The 17456-nt window shown below is 41.8% G+C and overlaps 1 protein-coding gene across 1 annotated transcript in view; it reads right to left on the reverse strand.

Moving 5' to 3' along the window:
• Positions 1–4970: 4970 nt before the first annotated feature.
• The window catches only part of ATP6V0A4 (ATPase H+ transporting V0 subunit a4), a 42548-nt gene continuing 30062 nt past the window's right edge, over positions 4971–17456 (reverse strand). Inside the window, exons 15-21 of the mRNA XM_087722471.1 lie at positions 17134–17252; positions 14811–15027; positions 12363–12470; positions 8653–8775; positions 7836–7953; positions 6141–6312; positions 4971–5205 (exon numbers count right to left, since the gene is read on the reverse strand). Coding sequence (XP_087578597.1) covers positions 5115–5205; positions 6141–6312; positions 7836–7953; positions 8653–8775; positions 12363–12470; positions 14811–15027; positions 17134–17252 — 948 coding nt within the window. The 3' untranslated portion in view covers positions 4971–5114. The remainder of the gene's footprint in view (positions 5206–6140; positions 6313–7835; positions 7954–8652; positions 8776–12362; positions 12471–14810; positions 15028–17133; positions 17253–17456) is intronic.

Here is a 17456-nt window from a genome sequence, read left to right on the forward strand (position 1 = left end):
TCTTCCTTATTTTTGTGTGAATTGAGGAGCCTATCTGAGACATTTCCTAAAGTTTGTTTGTTGGAATGGGCTTAAGCCACACTTGGATCATGCCCTTGGTAAAAGATCTTCCCTCTATATTTTAAGACTGTTCTTCATGCTCTCTACAATTTAGAATAGCTAAATTTTCCTGTTTCTGAATTCCAGAAACCAGCTATTGTCCATATTCAGAAGAGATATTCAGCAGGTTCTGACCAGTTCTTGAGAACCGGTAGCGGGAATTTTGAGTAGTTTGGAGAACCGGTAAATACCATCTCTGACTGGCCCCGCCCCCATCTATTCTCTGCCTCCTGCATCCCTTCTGATCGGGAAGAAATGGGGATTTTGTAGTAAACTTCCCCTGGAGTGGGGTGGGAATGGAGATTTTACAGTATCCTTCCTCTCCACACTCACCAAGCCATGCCACGCCCACCAAACCAAACCACACCCACAGAACCGAAAGTAAAAAATGTTGAATCCCACTACTGTCCATAGTGATAGGATTTGATCTCAGTTTATTGGCCATTATCAAATCATTTATCATACTATCCTGACACTAGTTCAGGGTATATATGTAGCCTTTCCTAATTTAGATGTTAGGATGTAGAAGTGAATAACATCTGGATATTGGTGATCTCCTGGAACAATTTCACATTGTTAAATAGCAGTAGTGATAGAAGCAGAGTCATAAAATCCAACTTTCTAAGACTGTCCTCAAAAGAAGGAAGTAGAACCATTGAAACGCAATGTCTAACCCAATGTGCCCAATTTCCAGACAATCCAAAAGTATTCTATGGGTAACTGTATCAATGGCTATTGAGAAAGTGCATTCCTTTTCTTCTTGTTGAATATAATCTACTAGAGCAGGGGTCTCCAAACTTGGCAACTTTAAGCCTTGTGGACTTCAACCATGGCTAACTGTGGAATTCTGGGAGTTGAAGTCCACAAGTCTTAAAGTTGCCAAGTTTGAACAGTCCTGGAGTAGAGTGACTATGACTTACTTTGCCTCCTAACCAGGTTTGACTCTAGACTGGAAAAAGGTTAAGATACCATAGCTGATGGACCCCAAGAATGTATGAAGTTGCACAGAAACCATCCTCTTAAGCACTTTGTCCCCAAAGGGAGTATTTGTAAGTGGGCCCAGGGAGGGTTTCTTCAGGATTGATTGATAACTGGCTCCTTTAACTCAGGAATACTCTGGCAAATCCAAGTTCTGGCGAAAATTCATTTATCAGTTCTTGAGCCATCAGTCAATCCTGGCTGGAATAGGACATGGTAACCAAGTCAGCCAATGTATAGGCATGGCAACTGGGTCAGCCAATGGGAACTATTTGGTGAATCAGAGCCATGCCATACGGTTTGGAGCTTACTCATGTAGCTCTGAGTCTGTGCAAGAGAACTCATCTAGTCTGCTCTCTGAACTGGAATTGAAACCAATCTCTCCTCTGCCTGTGTTTTTTGCTTGTAACTCTCTACCACGTTGGAAGAATCAGCTATTGGTATTGTACATTTACTCCTGTGTTATTGTGTATTTAAAGAAGTTAAGGAATCCTGCTGAATCAGTTATCTGTGTGTGCTTTCTGGATGTGATTTCTGCAACAAACTCAGGCAGAGGGTTCCAAGGAATGGGATGTTTAAAACATCAGCATCTTTTTTTCCCACTTATTTATTGAAAAGTACAGATCATGTCACCCTAGAAAAATTGGCAGGAAAAAAATCTTATTTTGAGTTATTTTTAAACCACGCACATCCCTAGGCTGCGATGTGCAGAATTTGATTTCAAGTCGTAATGACTAACAATCTCAGCATGTTTCTGGTGGTCAGCCATTTGGAGTAGAACAGAGTAGGAAACTGACTCCATGTGAAGACTAGGAAGACATTGACATAGGCTATGATAACAGATTCTTACAGGCTTAATTTTGCTTAATTGTGCTTTACCTCCCCTTCTTATTCTCCAGTGACTCAGAGAGCAGCCTGCCAGAGTTCCTTCTGAATGCTACCTTGTTTCCCAGAACTTAAGGCACATTTCAGAGCTTTTTGCTTATGTAACAGTTCTTGCTTATTTCTCTCCACTCAGATCACCGATTAAAGCGTTTAGCCAGTCAATGATAAATTACAGAGCAATTACGATAATAAAGGATTCTAACAGCCAAACCTGTTTATACACCAAATACTTGTCAGTCATTCCTTGTTTGTATTCTTGAGGTGGAAATACAAAAACAAAACAAAACAAAACTCTGAAAAGATTAATTTTAAAGAATACTTTGTCATCCAATCATATCTTAAAGTGAAATCTTTTCTCAGAAGCTCTTCATCTGGCCAGTACGCGCATGCACACCAGAGCTGAGAGCTGCCATGCCAGAAAATATGGCTGCGTGTGCCACCTGTGGCATGTGTGCCATAGGTTCACCATCATGGGAATAGAGAATAGAGCTGGAAGGGATCTTGAAGGTTTTCTAGTTCTAGTTCTCATTAATTTTCATCTATTGTTTCTTGTCCTGCCCTTTGCTGCTTTAGGGAATAATTTGTCGTGTGAGGTGTCTGTGTGTGTTTGTATGTGAGAGAAAGACCAAGATGATTTGAATTTATTTTTGTTATGTCACTAAATCCAAGGACAAGGAGTTGAGTGGAGCAAATAGGAAGATCTGACAGGTGTTGTCAACCACACATTTTCTTTTACATCAGGTTGTGAATTTAAGTTTTACATAACATAGTATCAGTGTCTGAGAAGCAAATAGGCAGTTTTTGTCCTTAGTTTTATATTCATTCCTGAGTTTCAGCATGCTGTTTGAATATGTGATAGTACTATTACAATTGTGAGACAGTTTCAATCATTTTTTCCAACAAGTAAAATATAAATTAAGAGCAGACTTAGCAGTTCTAATAGTGGTAAATTAAAGTTGGAATAATTTCTTTCCTGTAATGATAATAAAATTCTGCTTCATGCCTTATTTACTATTCAGATTTCTTTGGACATACTGACAATTCCAGAGTTATGGTTTATTACCGTATTCTCGGTGTATAAGATGCACTCCCCCCCACCCCCAAAGTGGGTGGAAATGTCTGTGTCTCTTATAGAGCGAATGTTGTGCGATTGTTGTCGACTTTTATTATTTGTATTTTGTCTTTTATGTTCCCCCTTTTTTTCCCCTTTGAATTGTTCGCCGCCCTGAGTCCTCCCGGAGAAGGGCGGCATACAAATAATAAAATACCAAATACCAAATACCAAAAGTCCCATCCACCCACCAGCCCCCATCCTTTGGCCTCTGCCTCCCAGCAATTTGCCTCCTTGAAGCAAATGGCAAGCAGCATGGTCAGCTTCAGCACAGCCTAATTTAGCATGAGCAGCTGATTGGCGGTTGGATCTGCCTCCCGGAATACCATCTATCAGCTGTTCCAGGCTGCAGGGATCATTGCCACGACGTATTGCCGCCTACCTGTGCCCCATTTTCAGCCTCCGGGCATCCTATTTTCGGCTTCTACGCACCCCATTTTCAGCCCATTCTAGGTGGCAGGGATAGGCAGCAGCGATCCCTGCCACCTGGAACAGCCCCAAAACAGAGGCTGAGGTTGAAAATGGGGCGTGGAGACTGAAAATGGGGTGCATGGGTGTGGCGATAGTTGGCAGTCGCAATCCCTGCAGCTTGGAACAGCTGATAGGGGGATTCTGGGAGGCAGATCCAACCATCAATCAGCTGCCCTTGCTAAACCAGGCTGTGCTGAAGCTGACTGTGCTGCTTGCTGTTTGCTTCAAGGAGGCAAATTGCTGGGAGTTAGAGGCAGATTTCTTTTTTCTTGTTTTCCTCCCCAAAAGTTAGGTGCATCTTATAGTCTGGAGCATCTTATAATCCGAAAAATATGGTAAGTGAGGAATGTCTGACAATTGTTGTGTGAATCAAGACATAATATGCGTTGCTTTTTAATTTTCGTAGGGTTTTTCTTAAAGGAAGAATACCTAATCATATGATAGTGTACACTAGCAGAGTCAAATCAGAGGTGGCATTCAGCCGGTTCTCTCCGGTTCAGGTGAATTGATAGCGGCGGCTGCAGGAGGTTACACCCGCCCACCCTGATGTAATGTGCGAGCACTGCACATGCACAGGTGGTGGTGTGCATGGGCAGACATGGTGCATGTGCTCACATTTGCGAACCGGTAGGTAAGTGAATCCCACTGCTGAGCCAAATTGTGCTTAGAAACAATTTCAATGAAGTCATCAGCACCCAAAGTGAAAGAAAAGGTGAGGCTTACACATTTGTTGTAAACCAAATCACTGGTTCTGGAGACCATCTCAAAAGGGCAAGCAAAGAAATGAGTGTTGTGAGACCATGATGGAAGCCTTGTCCTTTAGTATATGTATTGTGACATCATATCAGTGGTGGGTTCCTACTGGTTTGGACCTGTTCAGTCAAATCGCTAGAACTGGCAGCGACCCAGGCCTGCCACGCCCCTGAACCGGTTTTCCGGGTGGCAGTATAGGCGCCCCCATCTTGTTTTTAGCTTCTGCGCAGAACAATTTTTATTGCACTGTGCATGTAGCGAACTGGCCAGAACCCACGCTTGCATCAATGTACTGTATGGGAGAGATGAAGTTTCCATCAACTTTCACAATTCTTTCTTCATCATTTTGACAAAATGGTTGGATTTTACACATGCCTCTAAGTCAGTGTTTCTCCATCTTAGCAACTTCAAGAGATGTGAACTTCAATCCCAACTTCTGGATGGGGAATTCTGAGAGTCGAAGTCCACACCTCTTAAAGTTGCTAAGATTGAAAAAGGCTGCTCTAATTGTTTGATAGGGTTATTTTTCTAAATGGATTGCAAAGGGAAAACAGCCTTTTTCCAACCTAGAACACTCCAGAAGTGCCAGAAGCACATTTTCCAGAATTTTCAAGCAGTAGAAGAGTTACATTTCCAACACATCTGGAGAATAGGTAGAGTTTTTATTATGCTTGTCTCTGACAACACATTTAGAGTCTGAAGTCCTATTGTGGAAGTTCTGTATCCCTCCTGGCTCTTAATTCTCAAGGAAATGCTCACCAAGAAAAAGAATAGCAGAAACCTCAGAAGTTTTGAATTTCTGCATCATTAATAGCAGTCATTCTTCCTTTCTTTCTATTATGGTCTTGAAGGAGAAGGGCGAAAAAACAGAGCCAGAGCCAGAATAGAATTTGTTCTGGAATTCCACCCTAATAGGAAAAAGAGGAAATCATTTCTTTACTTTTATTGTTTTTATTCCATTTTTCTCTGAAAATTAAAAAAAAAGTTTACAAAAAAAAGAAAAAGAGTAGAATAAAAATAGATTAAGGTATCCTTCAATGGAACAAACTTTGAAGTGCAGAAGAAATGTAAAAAGCTAGAGTATCCAACTACTCCATTGCTACTGGGACCACTTAAGAAAGGCACCTTGAGTGGCGTTATTGTTGTGGGATTGTTTCAGGCAGGGGTGGGCTTCAAAAATTTCAGCAATAGGTTCTCTGCCCGATTGCTGGGTGGGCGTGGCCTAGTCGGCCTCCTGCACCATGGCAGAGCGGCTGTTTTCGCTTTCCCAAGGCGCCGGAGGTTTTTCTCGAGCCTCTGAGAGGGCGAAAACTTCCTCCCCTGGGCTCTAGAGGCACTCACGGGACTTCCAGTGGGCCCGTTTTTCCCCCTTCCTGAGCCTCCGTGTGGGCCTTGCACTTGTATCCAAAATGGGCCACGTGGCGACTCCTGGAGAGGTGGGGTGGGCAGGACCAGCAAGGGGTGGGGTTTGGAGGTTCTCCAAACCGGCCATAATGTTAGCTATAGGTTCTCCCAAACTCGGGCAAACCTGTAGCAGCCCACCCCTGGTTTCAGGCTAGTTTTTCCCCCAACTTTGCACCTACCAAATATGTTAAACTATAACTCTCATCATACTCACTCAATATGGTTCCAGTCTAAGGACCTATCAATATTTCTAAGCAATTGCCCATAATATCATGCATATTTATATGCACATTTCAACTATTATTTGAGCGGTATACTGCAAACATTACAGGAAATGCATGCAACTTCCTGTAACTGTGGTTTGGGTTTTGGGTGTGTGTGTGGGGCTGGCTCAGAAGGAAACAGCTGTGCCTTACAGTTCTTATAAAACCACACTTACCAGTGAAGCCTGAGCGCATGCAGAAAGGCGGAAAGACCTTCCATGATGAGTAGAATTGCTATTGTGAGAGCAGCAAATATGGCAAAGAGGACAAAAATCCCAATTAGTCCTATCCAGCCGGTCATTTTAAATCCTATTGAAAACAGCAACTGCCAAAGAACCTCCGAGAGCTCTGAAGAAAAAGGACACACAAGAGAGAAAATGCAAGAGGGAAACACACTTATATGTCCCATGCATCCCAGCTGTTCTGACCTAGGCTTCCCCAAAAGGCAAAAGGCAGAGTCCTGGTCCCGACAAAACTCCTTTTATTAAACGAATGTGAATTCCTCTCATTCCTATTCAGCAAGGCCTGGCAAACAGTCTTTCAAAGGAATATTTATGAGTACAGACCTTATCTATCTTGGAAAGCTGCCATGTAAATATTTTCCAAATGAGGGGCTATGCAGAGAAAGACTGGGCACAGAGACTCTGAGATTCATGGACAGTTCTTCTCACACTTGAAATGAATCTAACGACCGACCGAACAAATTGTTTCCTGCAAAAGCCCCCTCCCCTTTCGCTCCTCTTTTATTTCCTATGGGAAGGGCCAATCACCTTCCACCTGTGACTTTACTCCCAAGTCTACCGATTTCTGAATTGTTCTTTTCTTCTGGCAGCTCTGTGCATGTGTACACTGGGAACAGGCTCTAGCTGTTCTCTACCTCACTGTTGTCTAGCTCCATAGGCACCTGATCACTGCCAGATGGCCTTGGCCCCATCTCTGCCTCTGATGCAGAACCCTTGTCTGAGCCTTTCCCAGCCTCCAGGACTGGCCCATTCTCCTCCTCAACCTCCTCACTGTCTGACTTTGCTGTCAGGTTCGCTGACGGGCCACAACACCAGCCTCTGTGGGGCTGCCACAGAGAGGAAGGAGGTGGTGGTGTTAAGCTATTTTCAAAAGCACCTGAAGGCCAGACAAGGAATAATGGATTATAAATTATAAAAACATAACTAAAATCTTTGGTTGAAAAGGTTACGTCCCTGATGAAAAGAGATTATTCAGAATCTTCTGTAACCTGGTGCTGTCCAACTTCCATCATGTCCATCTAGCACAGGGGTGTCAAACTCAAGGCCTGCAGGCCAGATCTGGCCCATGGGGTGCTTGGATCTGGCCTGCGGGGCCACCCTGGAAACAGCAACGGACCAGCCCGCAGTGCCTCTGCCAGCAAAAACGGAACTTGGGAGGGCTGCGTTTTTGCTAGCAGAGATTGCAGAAAGCTGTCCTAGCCGAAAACAGGACTTGTGAGGGCTGTGTGCGGCCATCCCGAGCTCCATTTTCGCTGGCAAAGGATTGCAGGAAACTGTCCTAGCTGAAAACGGAGCTTGGGAGCCTGTTTTTCGTGGGAAAGCACTTGGGTCACCACAGGCACCCCCGACATGAGTGTTGTCAAGCTGTTGTCCTGTCCCGTCCCCCCCAGGCTATGCCACCCCAAGGTGAAACACAACCCTGATGCAGCCAATAATGAAATTGAGTTTGACACCCCTGATCTAGCATAATCAATGTCCATGATACCTGGGGAACTACAACCCAAATCATCAGTGGGCAGCAGACTGGTGAAGGTTGTTCTGAGTGGATACCAAATACTGATGTATTTTAACTGGTGGCCCAACCCAACGATTTCTCATAGGCAAGAGGATCAGTAGCTGCAAACTCACGTGCATGGGCCAGGCTAAGTGCCCAAAGCCGGAGATAGGAAGCTGTATTGGAAATGCAACCCAAGCAATATTCAATAGTGTGGATTGCCTGGTGCACGCAGATGTCGCCAAAGTTGAACTGCAAGAAGGTTTTTAGGAAAAGAAGGAAAAGAAGGTTGAATACACCTATAGTGTTTCTCATTTCTATTATACTGCAATAAGTAGAACTTGATTTAGCTTTTTTTCAATACATCCTATTGATTTCAGTCAGTTTATTCTAAACACCACTAAATCTAGAAAATTAAAGGTAAAGGTTCCCCTCGCACATATGTGCTAGTCGTTCCCGACTCTAGGGGGCGGTGCTCCGTTTCAAAGCCGAAGAGCCAGTGCTGTCCGAAGACGTCTCCGTGGTCATGTGGCCGGCATGACTAAACGCCAAAGACACACGGAATGATGTTACCTTCCCACCAAAGGTGGTCCCTATTTTTCTACTTGCACGTTTATGTGCTTTCGAACTGCTAGGTTGGCAGAAGCTGGGACAAGTAACAGGAGCTCACTCCATTATGCAGCGCTAAGGATTCGAACCGCCGACCTTTGTGATCAACAAGCTCAACGTCTTAGCCACTGAGCCGCCACGACCCCTTCTAGAAACTTAATGGGTTCCAAATAAACTGTAAATAGGTTCCCCAAACCCCAAAAAGTTTTCAACATTTCCCCCCTTTCTCCCCCACATACACACCACCAGCACTATTTAAATTCTACTAAATTTGCTGAGTGATTGCACTTTTTGAGTGATTGAACTCATATTGCTTTAAATCTTCCAACTCCTACATCTTACTTCTTCATGGTCATGGCCTCCACCGCTATCAACGTCTTGGTTTGTTTTCTCAGAGTGGTTGGAGTCCATGATCTCTACTTCAATATCACCAGTAGGACTTTCTGACAGGCTTGATGAAGCCAACTGAAGAGAAATCAACAGAGATTGATTATCAGCATGCAATAATAATCCTTTGGGTTCCCATATTATTCCCAATATTTGTACAAGAAAGAAAGGGAGCTCCATGATAATCCTGCATTCAAATCCATGATTTGAATGCAGGGAATCTCAAGTTAAATCCTCAGTATTTCCTGGAATCATGGGAGAGCTTCTGCAAGCCAGTGAAGACAGATTTGGGACTGTGTTCTGACATGGTGTAAGATACCTCCCTATAATTCACACTATAAGATATTGATCACAACAATAATGAATATGACCTATTGTATTCTAGCCAACTCTGATCACAATCTTATGTACTCTTTTCTATGTACTGGGTCAGATACAATACTATGTTTTGGATTGCTCTGGCTGGAATGTACATAAGTCATAGTTTATGTTCCAAACTCATCAGCAAACTATGGTTTCTGCAGTTCCCCTATCTTCTCTGCTCTTTTACAGTAGCAGTTTTTTTTAAAAAAAAATGGAATAAAATCATTTATTCACAGTTATTAGCTTAGATCAGGGGTCGGCAACCCATGGCTCTGGAGCCACATCTGGCTCTTTCATCCCTCTACTGTGGCTACCGGTCAATGGTCGGTGCCACAATTTTGAGAGTAGCTTCCAGTTAGGGGGGAAGCACAACATGCCAGAAGGAGACTCTATGGCAAGGGGCAGGTTTTCTGGTCAGCTCCACAATTGATAGGGCTTTCAGTTAGGACAGGTAAAGGAAAAAGGACACTACGCTAGGAGTCTCTATGGTGGGGGAACCGTACTTCTGGTCGGTAGAGGAAAAAGGATGCCACGCTAGGATGAGACTCTATGGTGGGGGAACCGTACTGCCGGTCGGCTCCAGAATTAAACAGAGGGCTTCCGGTTAGGACCTTTGTGGCTCTTTGAGTGTTTAAGATTGCCGATCCCTGGTTTAGACATAACATTTAAAAAACTTGCCCCAGTTTCTTATTGTTTGCAAATTGGCTTTAACTTTTGTATATCAGATCTTGATTCGGCAGTTATTCACAATGGTATTTAATGGCATTTGTTCAGACATTTATGACCTTGACTTGATTATGACAGATTTAATCCATTATGTCTGAGCCTGCACAGGTTTAACTCTTTCGATGGGAAAAAACCAACAACCCAGATGTTTTCCTAAGAGGAAGAAAGATTCCAACTTGACAGGATAGTGTAGGCTCAACAATGTGTAAAAAGGTGCTACAGGGACTTGAGGATGGGCTGAAGAAATCTAGAGAATTTGATATAGGAAAAAAAAACATCTCATGAATGTTCAGATACGTAAAAGGCTACTGAAGAGAAGATGGGCTCGAGATACAAAAGAATCTTCAGACTTGAATACTGAGCACTACCTAACAAAATACAATTCAGTAGTGAGAAAAGTACTTGACGAAACTAAAAGCATTTGAAATGTGGATTTACAGGCAGCTGGGTTGACAAAATCACAAATGAGGAGGTGATAAGCTGCCTGGGAAAGCAAAAGGAAATCCATCAAAGCCATTAAAAAGTGAAAGTTAGAATACTTTGGACATGTAATGTGACACCCAGAAAAATACGGTATACTTCACTTAATCCTCCAGGGAAAGATTGAAGGCAAACGAGGTCCAGGCAGAAGAAGAACATCATGGCTTCAAAACCTAAGGGACTGGTTTGGATAAAACTCAGCGGCACTTTTTCCTGCAGCTGTTGACAAAAATAGGATTGCCAACATGATCGCCAATGATGAGAGATATGGTACAACAACAAGAAGGTGGTGAGAAAAGCAAGGTTTTACATTTAGACAAGGAAAACCAAATGCACGGCTATAAAACAAGTGATACCTGCACAACAGCAGTAATTGTGAGGTGTTCTGGTGCACAACTTAAGTGTGAGCCAGCAGTGGCAAAAAAGCCAATGCATCAGCAGTGGGATAGTATCACTTTATACTGAACTAGTAAAACCACGTTTGGAATATTGTGTCCAGTTTGGGTCACCATGATTGAAAAAAAGATTTTGAGGCTCTAGAAAGAATGCAGAAAAGAGCAACAAAGAAGATTGGGTGTGTGGAGGCTAACCCGTAGAACGAACAGTTGTGGGAACTAGATACGTCTAGTCTAGCAAAGAGAAGGACTAGAGCAGTGATAGCGAATGTCCATGATGCCTGGGGAACTACAACTACAAGGGAGAGCGTGTGCATGGCACTGAGTGCCGAAAAGGAAGCACTTCATGCACGCTAATCTGGGCCACAACCAAGAAGAGAAGTTGCCCAAGGGGGCATGCGTGCACTGGAAAATGTACTTCTGGTTACTGCCGTGCATGCGCATGCAACGATGAGCCATGCTCACGCTGGAAAACAGAAGACCTGTTCTTCCAGTTTCTGACACTGCTGCATGCACAAAGGTCAGCTGATTGTCGCGTGTGCATGCATGCCAGAAACCCGGAAGAGGAACAGGTGATGCTGCGCATGCCAGGTGACATGGCTTGGTGTGCCACTTTTGGCATGCATGCCATAGGTTCTCCATCACGGGACTAGAGTGACATGATAGCAGTCTTCCGATACTTGAAGGGTTGTCACAGAGAAGAGAGGGTCAATCTATTCTCCAAAGCACCTGAGGGCAAGATAAGAAGTAACAGGTGGAAGATCATCAAAGAGAGATCCCATCTAGAACCAAGGAGAAACTTCCTGACTGTGAGAACAATTAATTAATCAATAGAATGGCTTGCCTCCAGAAGTTATGTGTGCTCCATCGGTGGAGATTTTTTCAAGAAAAAGAGATTAGACAATCATTTGTCCAGAGGTTCTCCTGCTCAAGCAAGGTGTTGGACAAGACCTCCAAGTCCCTTCCAATCCTGTTATTCTACATTCTAATATTACAGATACCTAGACTTCATTTAAATATAAAAGAAAACCTTCCTGATGATAAGATTTGTACAACAATGGAATAGTCTTCTTACAGAAGCTGTGGGTTCCCTACCTCTGAAAGTTTTTAAGAAGAGGATGGATTTTCATCTCTCATTGATTATTTAATTTGTTTTTCCCCCCATACATTGCAAAAGGTTGACTTACCATATTTTTCGGACTATAAGACGCACCTTGATTTTGAAGAGGTAAATTTTTTTTAAAAAAGTGTTTGCACTCTGCAGGCCTCCCAGACCCTCTGCATGTCTCGTTTTTTGGGGAAAAAGGGGGGGCATGCAGAGCTTTGGGAGGCTCGTAGAGTGCTCCTGAGGCCGGGGGGGGGGGAAACAAGCAAAAACGGCCCATTTTTTGCTCGTTTTTGCTCTCCCCAGCCTCCAGGAGCACTTTGCTAGCCTCCCAAACCCTTTGCACATCCATTTTTGCAAAGGGGACGGGGTTTCACTAGGCTAAAAATGCTGTATTCAGTGTATAAGACACACCCAGATTTTCACCCTCTTTGTTTGGGTGGGGGGGGAGGTGCATCTTATACTCCGAAAAATATGGTATATGCTTCTTGAGATGCCTTCCAACTCTACAATTCAATGTTTCTATGATATGTTTCCACAGTCTTCTCCCTTTATTTATGTAGCAATCCCTTGGGAGAAAAGACCCTTTTCCTTACCCTATTCTGAGCTTTCTGATGCTTGGCTCGAATAATAAAAGGCTGAATCAGAAGCATCCAAGGTATGGCAATCAAGGCGAAAATGACCAGGAAAGTTTGAACTTCTTGCTAGGGGGAAAAAAAGACAATTGTTACTATCATACAATGCTCTAAGCCAAATAAACCCAAATAAATCAATAAACTATGTCAACGTGTAAAATCTGCAAGTTTTCCATATCAACGATTTGCAGGTTCCTGCCTTCTTCTACACCTATTAATACTTACATGAAAGCCATTTCTGTTTCCCTATAATCACAGGATACGTCTATGAGAAAACCATAATGATCTGGTTGCAGCTAATTGCATGTTTCTTACTGAAGTGTGATTTTATTTGCAGAAAGGTATCATGATCAGATGGAGAACTTTACCCACAAAAATGTGGCTGGGAATATTTAAATGCGCAGCTGGGCCTTATACCATATTTTCATGCAAAAATAGCTTCTACAATACATGGTATGTGAGTTGCACTAAGCTATCATGGTTTGTTCAACAAGCTTCAGAAGCAGACAAAATATATTATAGTAAGGTTACAAGTTGGATGCAAAAATCTGGACAGTCATTAGATGGCAGCAAAAAAAAATACAGAACACTAACTCTGTGCTGCCATCTAGTGGATGTGTGGAAGCCTAGATATACTGTCTTAAATTATGACTTTTCCAATGAGTCTAACTCCTTGATACTTGGGTGTAATAGTCTGAGATCAAGAGTTAACTCAGCTTGGTCAAAATGAGAAAGTTTCTCAAGTCATCCTCTGCCTGAAGGAATAAATTAATCACCTAGAACAGCAGGAAAAAACAATTACTGCCAACCTGCCTTGTATTGAGGACCTTTATACTGCATAAGTCAAAAAGAGTCCCATGAAAATATTTAGACTACTCAGATTCTGGACATAAATTGTTTCAACTCCTACCCTCAAAATGACACTACAGAGCACTGCACATCAAAATAACTAGACACCCGAATAGTTTATCCCTGAATTACAAATAATTCCTTCACAACTGTCAAACTATTCATTAAGGCTGTATTACTATTACTATTAGTCTTCTCATCATTCTTATCACCCATCTCCTCCCACTTATGACTGCAGGACTGTAACTTTGTTGCTTGTATCCTTACAATTTATATTGATATTGATTGTTCCTGATTGCTTATTTGTACCCTATGACTATCATTAAGTATTGTATCTTTTTTTTCTTGATGAATGTATTTTATACTCATTATGTACACTGAGAGCATATACACCAAAGACAACTTTCTTGTGTGTCCAATCACACTGGGCCAATAAAGAATTCTCTTTTCTTCTATCTATAAGAAGTTACAGTATACGTTTTAAATAGAAATTGTGCATGCGTGTTCACAGGGGGTAGGAATGGGGTTCTACAAAAATTAAGCAATGGGTTGTTTGATTGAAATCCTGCCTTTTTAATCATATGTTGTACTGTATGTATAAACGAGGGGCAGGGATTTTATTCATGCAGTTGCCGAGGCCATCTTGATTTTTGAACCCTTCCCCTGAATACCAGAGATCCAAAGAAAATGATTTCCCTTCCAATTTGACATTCCCAGCTGCAAGTGAACAGATATGATACCAAGTTCGCTTCAACAGAATGCAAGATGGTTAGACAAAGATAGTAAACTGACTTGCAATTTTGCCCTTGAGTAAGTAAACAACCCAATTCAACAGTTCATTTAGTGACCATTCAAAATTACTGAAAAAAGTGACCTATGACCATTTTCCATGGTTACAACCTTCTTAGTATCCCCATTCCCCATGGTCTTGAAATCAAAATTCAGATGCTTGGCAAATGGTTTATACTATGACCATTGCTGTGTCCCAACGTCACAGTCAATGGGGAAGCCAGATTCACTTAACAATCGGATTAGTTACTTATCAACTGCAATGATTCATGTAACAACTGTGTTAAGAAAAGATGTAAAAGGGGGAAAAACTAACTTAACAAATGCCTCACTTAACAATAGAAATTTTGGGCTCAATTACGTCGATAATTTATAATAAATTTGCTCCCTGGTTGACTGAAAATACTAAATTTGCTCCGTGGTTGACTGAAACGCACTTCCTTGAGAAAAACAAGAGATGATATCCCAAATCCATCCACCTTTAAATAGGTGTGCTGAAATGAGTAGGACTAAATCATAAACAACAGGTGTGTGATAGATTTCATTTGACACTCTTAGTTGAAGATGAAATATTTATACCTGATGTCACAAAGGTGCTTTTTTCAAGAGGCATTTGGACTTCCTTGTTTTTCTTTTTCTCATCCAGAAGCTTCTTGGATGAGAAGCGAAACGTCTTCACAGAAAAACCAGAAAGTCCAGTCACATCTTGAAAAAAGCCCCTTTGGGACAACCACGACCTGGATGACTGAGAATCCCCATAGACATGAATACCTGATGCTCATATAAAGGAGGATTTGTTGCATCATTGTAGCTAAACATAAACATATTGATAAAGTGGATGAGGATGCTGGGAGCCTCCCGGACATTGTACACATTAAATCGGCACCACTTGAAAATAATCATGAAGACAAGGTAACCAAATAGGGAGATTATGAAGATCATCTCTGGAATGAATTGCAGGACAATGTTGGTCGTTTGCTTGAAGTAACTAGACAAATAATGAAACAAGAGAAAGAAAGCATTACTGGGGTGAATATAGGTATCCATGATATAGTGCAGGGATGGCTAACCTTTTTCTCGCTGCGTGCAGAAAGCGCACGCACACCCATAATGCATTGCATGTGCAACCCCACCCCCCTGCACATTTGTGGGCACACCCATGTGTGCCCCACCCCCATGCATGCATGTTGCCCCATTCTGCCTCACCCCCCCTGCGCATGCATGAACTTCCATGCTCCCCCGCACATGTGTATGTGTCTTCCACATGCACCCTGTGCATGCACAACGAAGGACCAATTGGCCAATATGAGATACATGCGCATGCACGATGGAGCTGAGTTGGGGTGATGGCTCAAGTGCCCATAGAGAGGGCTCTGCATGCTACTTGTGGCACACATGCCATAGGTTTGCCATCTCGGACATAGTGTGATTTCGGGGGGGGGGGGAAACCACCCCCAGCCCAAGTAACATAAGGACACAAAGCCAAGCCTTTTGGTATTCATGGCCCAACTTCAGACCAACTAGAGATAGAAAGATTTGGGGTTCTCTAGCATGGAGGAACAGTGGGTGAAATGGACAAACTTGCTCAGATTCTTTGATTAGAGAAAAAGTCATTCCAGACATTTCATCAATGATGAGAAATTCTTTATGGGATTTTTTTTATGTAAAGAAGAAAATGATTTTGTGGTTGTGGTTTTGATGCGTAGGAAGAATAGGTTGTGGAAAGAAGGGGACTGCAATGAAATCTTGGAGGGAGAAGTTGTATCAGGATTGTATGCCTAATTGCTGAGAGGAAGATTGGAAGTCACACACATGTGTAATATTTTGTAGTCTTTCATTTTCTTTTTCTCTATCTTCTTTTCTCACTGCTTTGTCTCTCCTTTTTCATATTTATTTCACTATATTTTTCTTTCTTTAATTTTTTTTCTTATTATCTATGGGGAATTTTTTTTTAAAAAAAAAGACCAACCACATAAATCATGGGATTGATGTTGTGACATTACAACACATGCTTTCATCCCTTGCTCCCAGTCTCACAGGTGTCAATAACACTGTTCAGCAGCGGAAGGAATGAGATTGTGGTGAAGCTGTAGATATCTAGAAGTACAGAGATTCCATCTTCCAACATCCCTGGCATTATTGCAGAAGACAGAACTACTAGTCTGTCCTCTAACTACTACTACTGAATCACAAAGATTTCCTACTCCACAAAGAGTTAATACTCCTTGGAGATTTTGAACTACAATGCACACAAAACATTTGCCAGCTAGAATTATCATGAACATTGAAGTTGAATAAAGTCCATGCTGGATGGCATAAAAGAAATCATACTCTCATCGTAACAATTGGGGTGAGCACAACTTTGTTTTGTAAGGATTTGAGAGGCTTTATCTTCCATACTTTGGTTGATATTGAAAAGTAAATTTGTTAAAAGAGAAAGTCAATCAAAACAAAACAAATTTTTGTTCCTTAGGCTACCATAAGAAAGATGAGGCACAGTTGTCAGAGTTAGTTGCAGAAAAATCAAATCCAGAAAGCACACATAGATAACTGATTCAGCTGGATTGCTTAACTTCTTTATATACATAATAACAGATGAATAAGTGTACAATACCAATAGTAGAGTCTTTCAATGTGGTAAAAGTTACAAACAGAACACAAGCAGGAGAGAACAGTTTCATTCAGAATTCAGATCAGACAGAGATCAGTCTTTTTTCAGTTTCATTTCTCAGCACAGACTCAAATCTGTTTAAGCTCCCATTGGCTGACTTAGTTGCTATGCCTATTCATTGACTAACCTTGTTACCATGTCTCTCCCAGTCATGAATATTCTAACAACAGTCAATTAAAAACCATACAATATATATCAGGGTCTAAAAAATATGAAAACTTTGTATATGCGTCTATGTGCATGTATGTATAGGAAGATATATAAAAAAACAAGTCTAAAAAAAGGAATAGGGAAACATAAAGATTAGTATGTGGAAGACTAAGAGTAGTCAATCACTCTAACATCTAGATGGAGTGGATTGGGACAGAAACAGTAGAATATCATCCAAACATTTGCTGTACCTGTAAAGTCACTAATACTTACATATGATTGAAGAGGCTAAGTACCACCCCAAAAACCATGTGTACGATTCCCATGATGATAGACATTTTCATTTTGTACGAGTTCAAGAAAGTTAGCTTATTGATGGCAATATTCCAGATCTGAAAGAAATAGATAAGGAAAGCAAAGAATAAAAGACAAGTGAAATCATAAACTAAAATAGTTGCTTCCTTGTTACCATTGGGGAAACACAGGGAGAAAGGGAACTGAAGATCAGGGTGAACAATTGGAACCTAATTAAAGGTAAAAGTTCCCCTCGCACATATGTGCTAGTCATTCCCGACTCTAGGTGGTGGTGCTCATCT

This window comes from Thamnophis sirtalis, unplaced genomic scaffold, assembly GCF_051295495.1.
Source record: "Thamnophis sirtalis isolate CommonGarterSnake01/CBP01778 unplaced genomic scaffold, rThaSir2_p1.2 scaffold_9, whole genome shotgun sequence".
NCBI classification, from domain to species: Eukaryota; Metazoa; Chordata; class Lepidosauria; order Squamata; family Natricidae; genus Thamnophis; species Thamnophis sirtalis.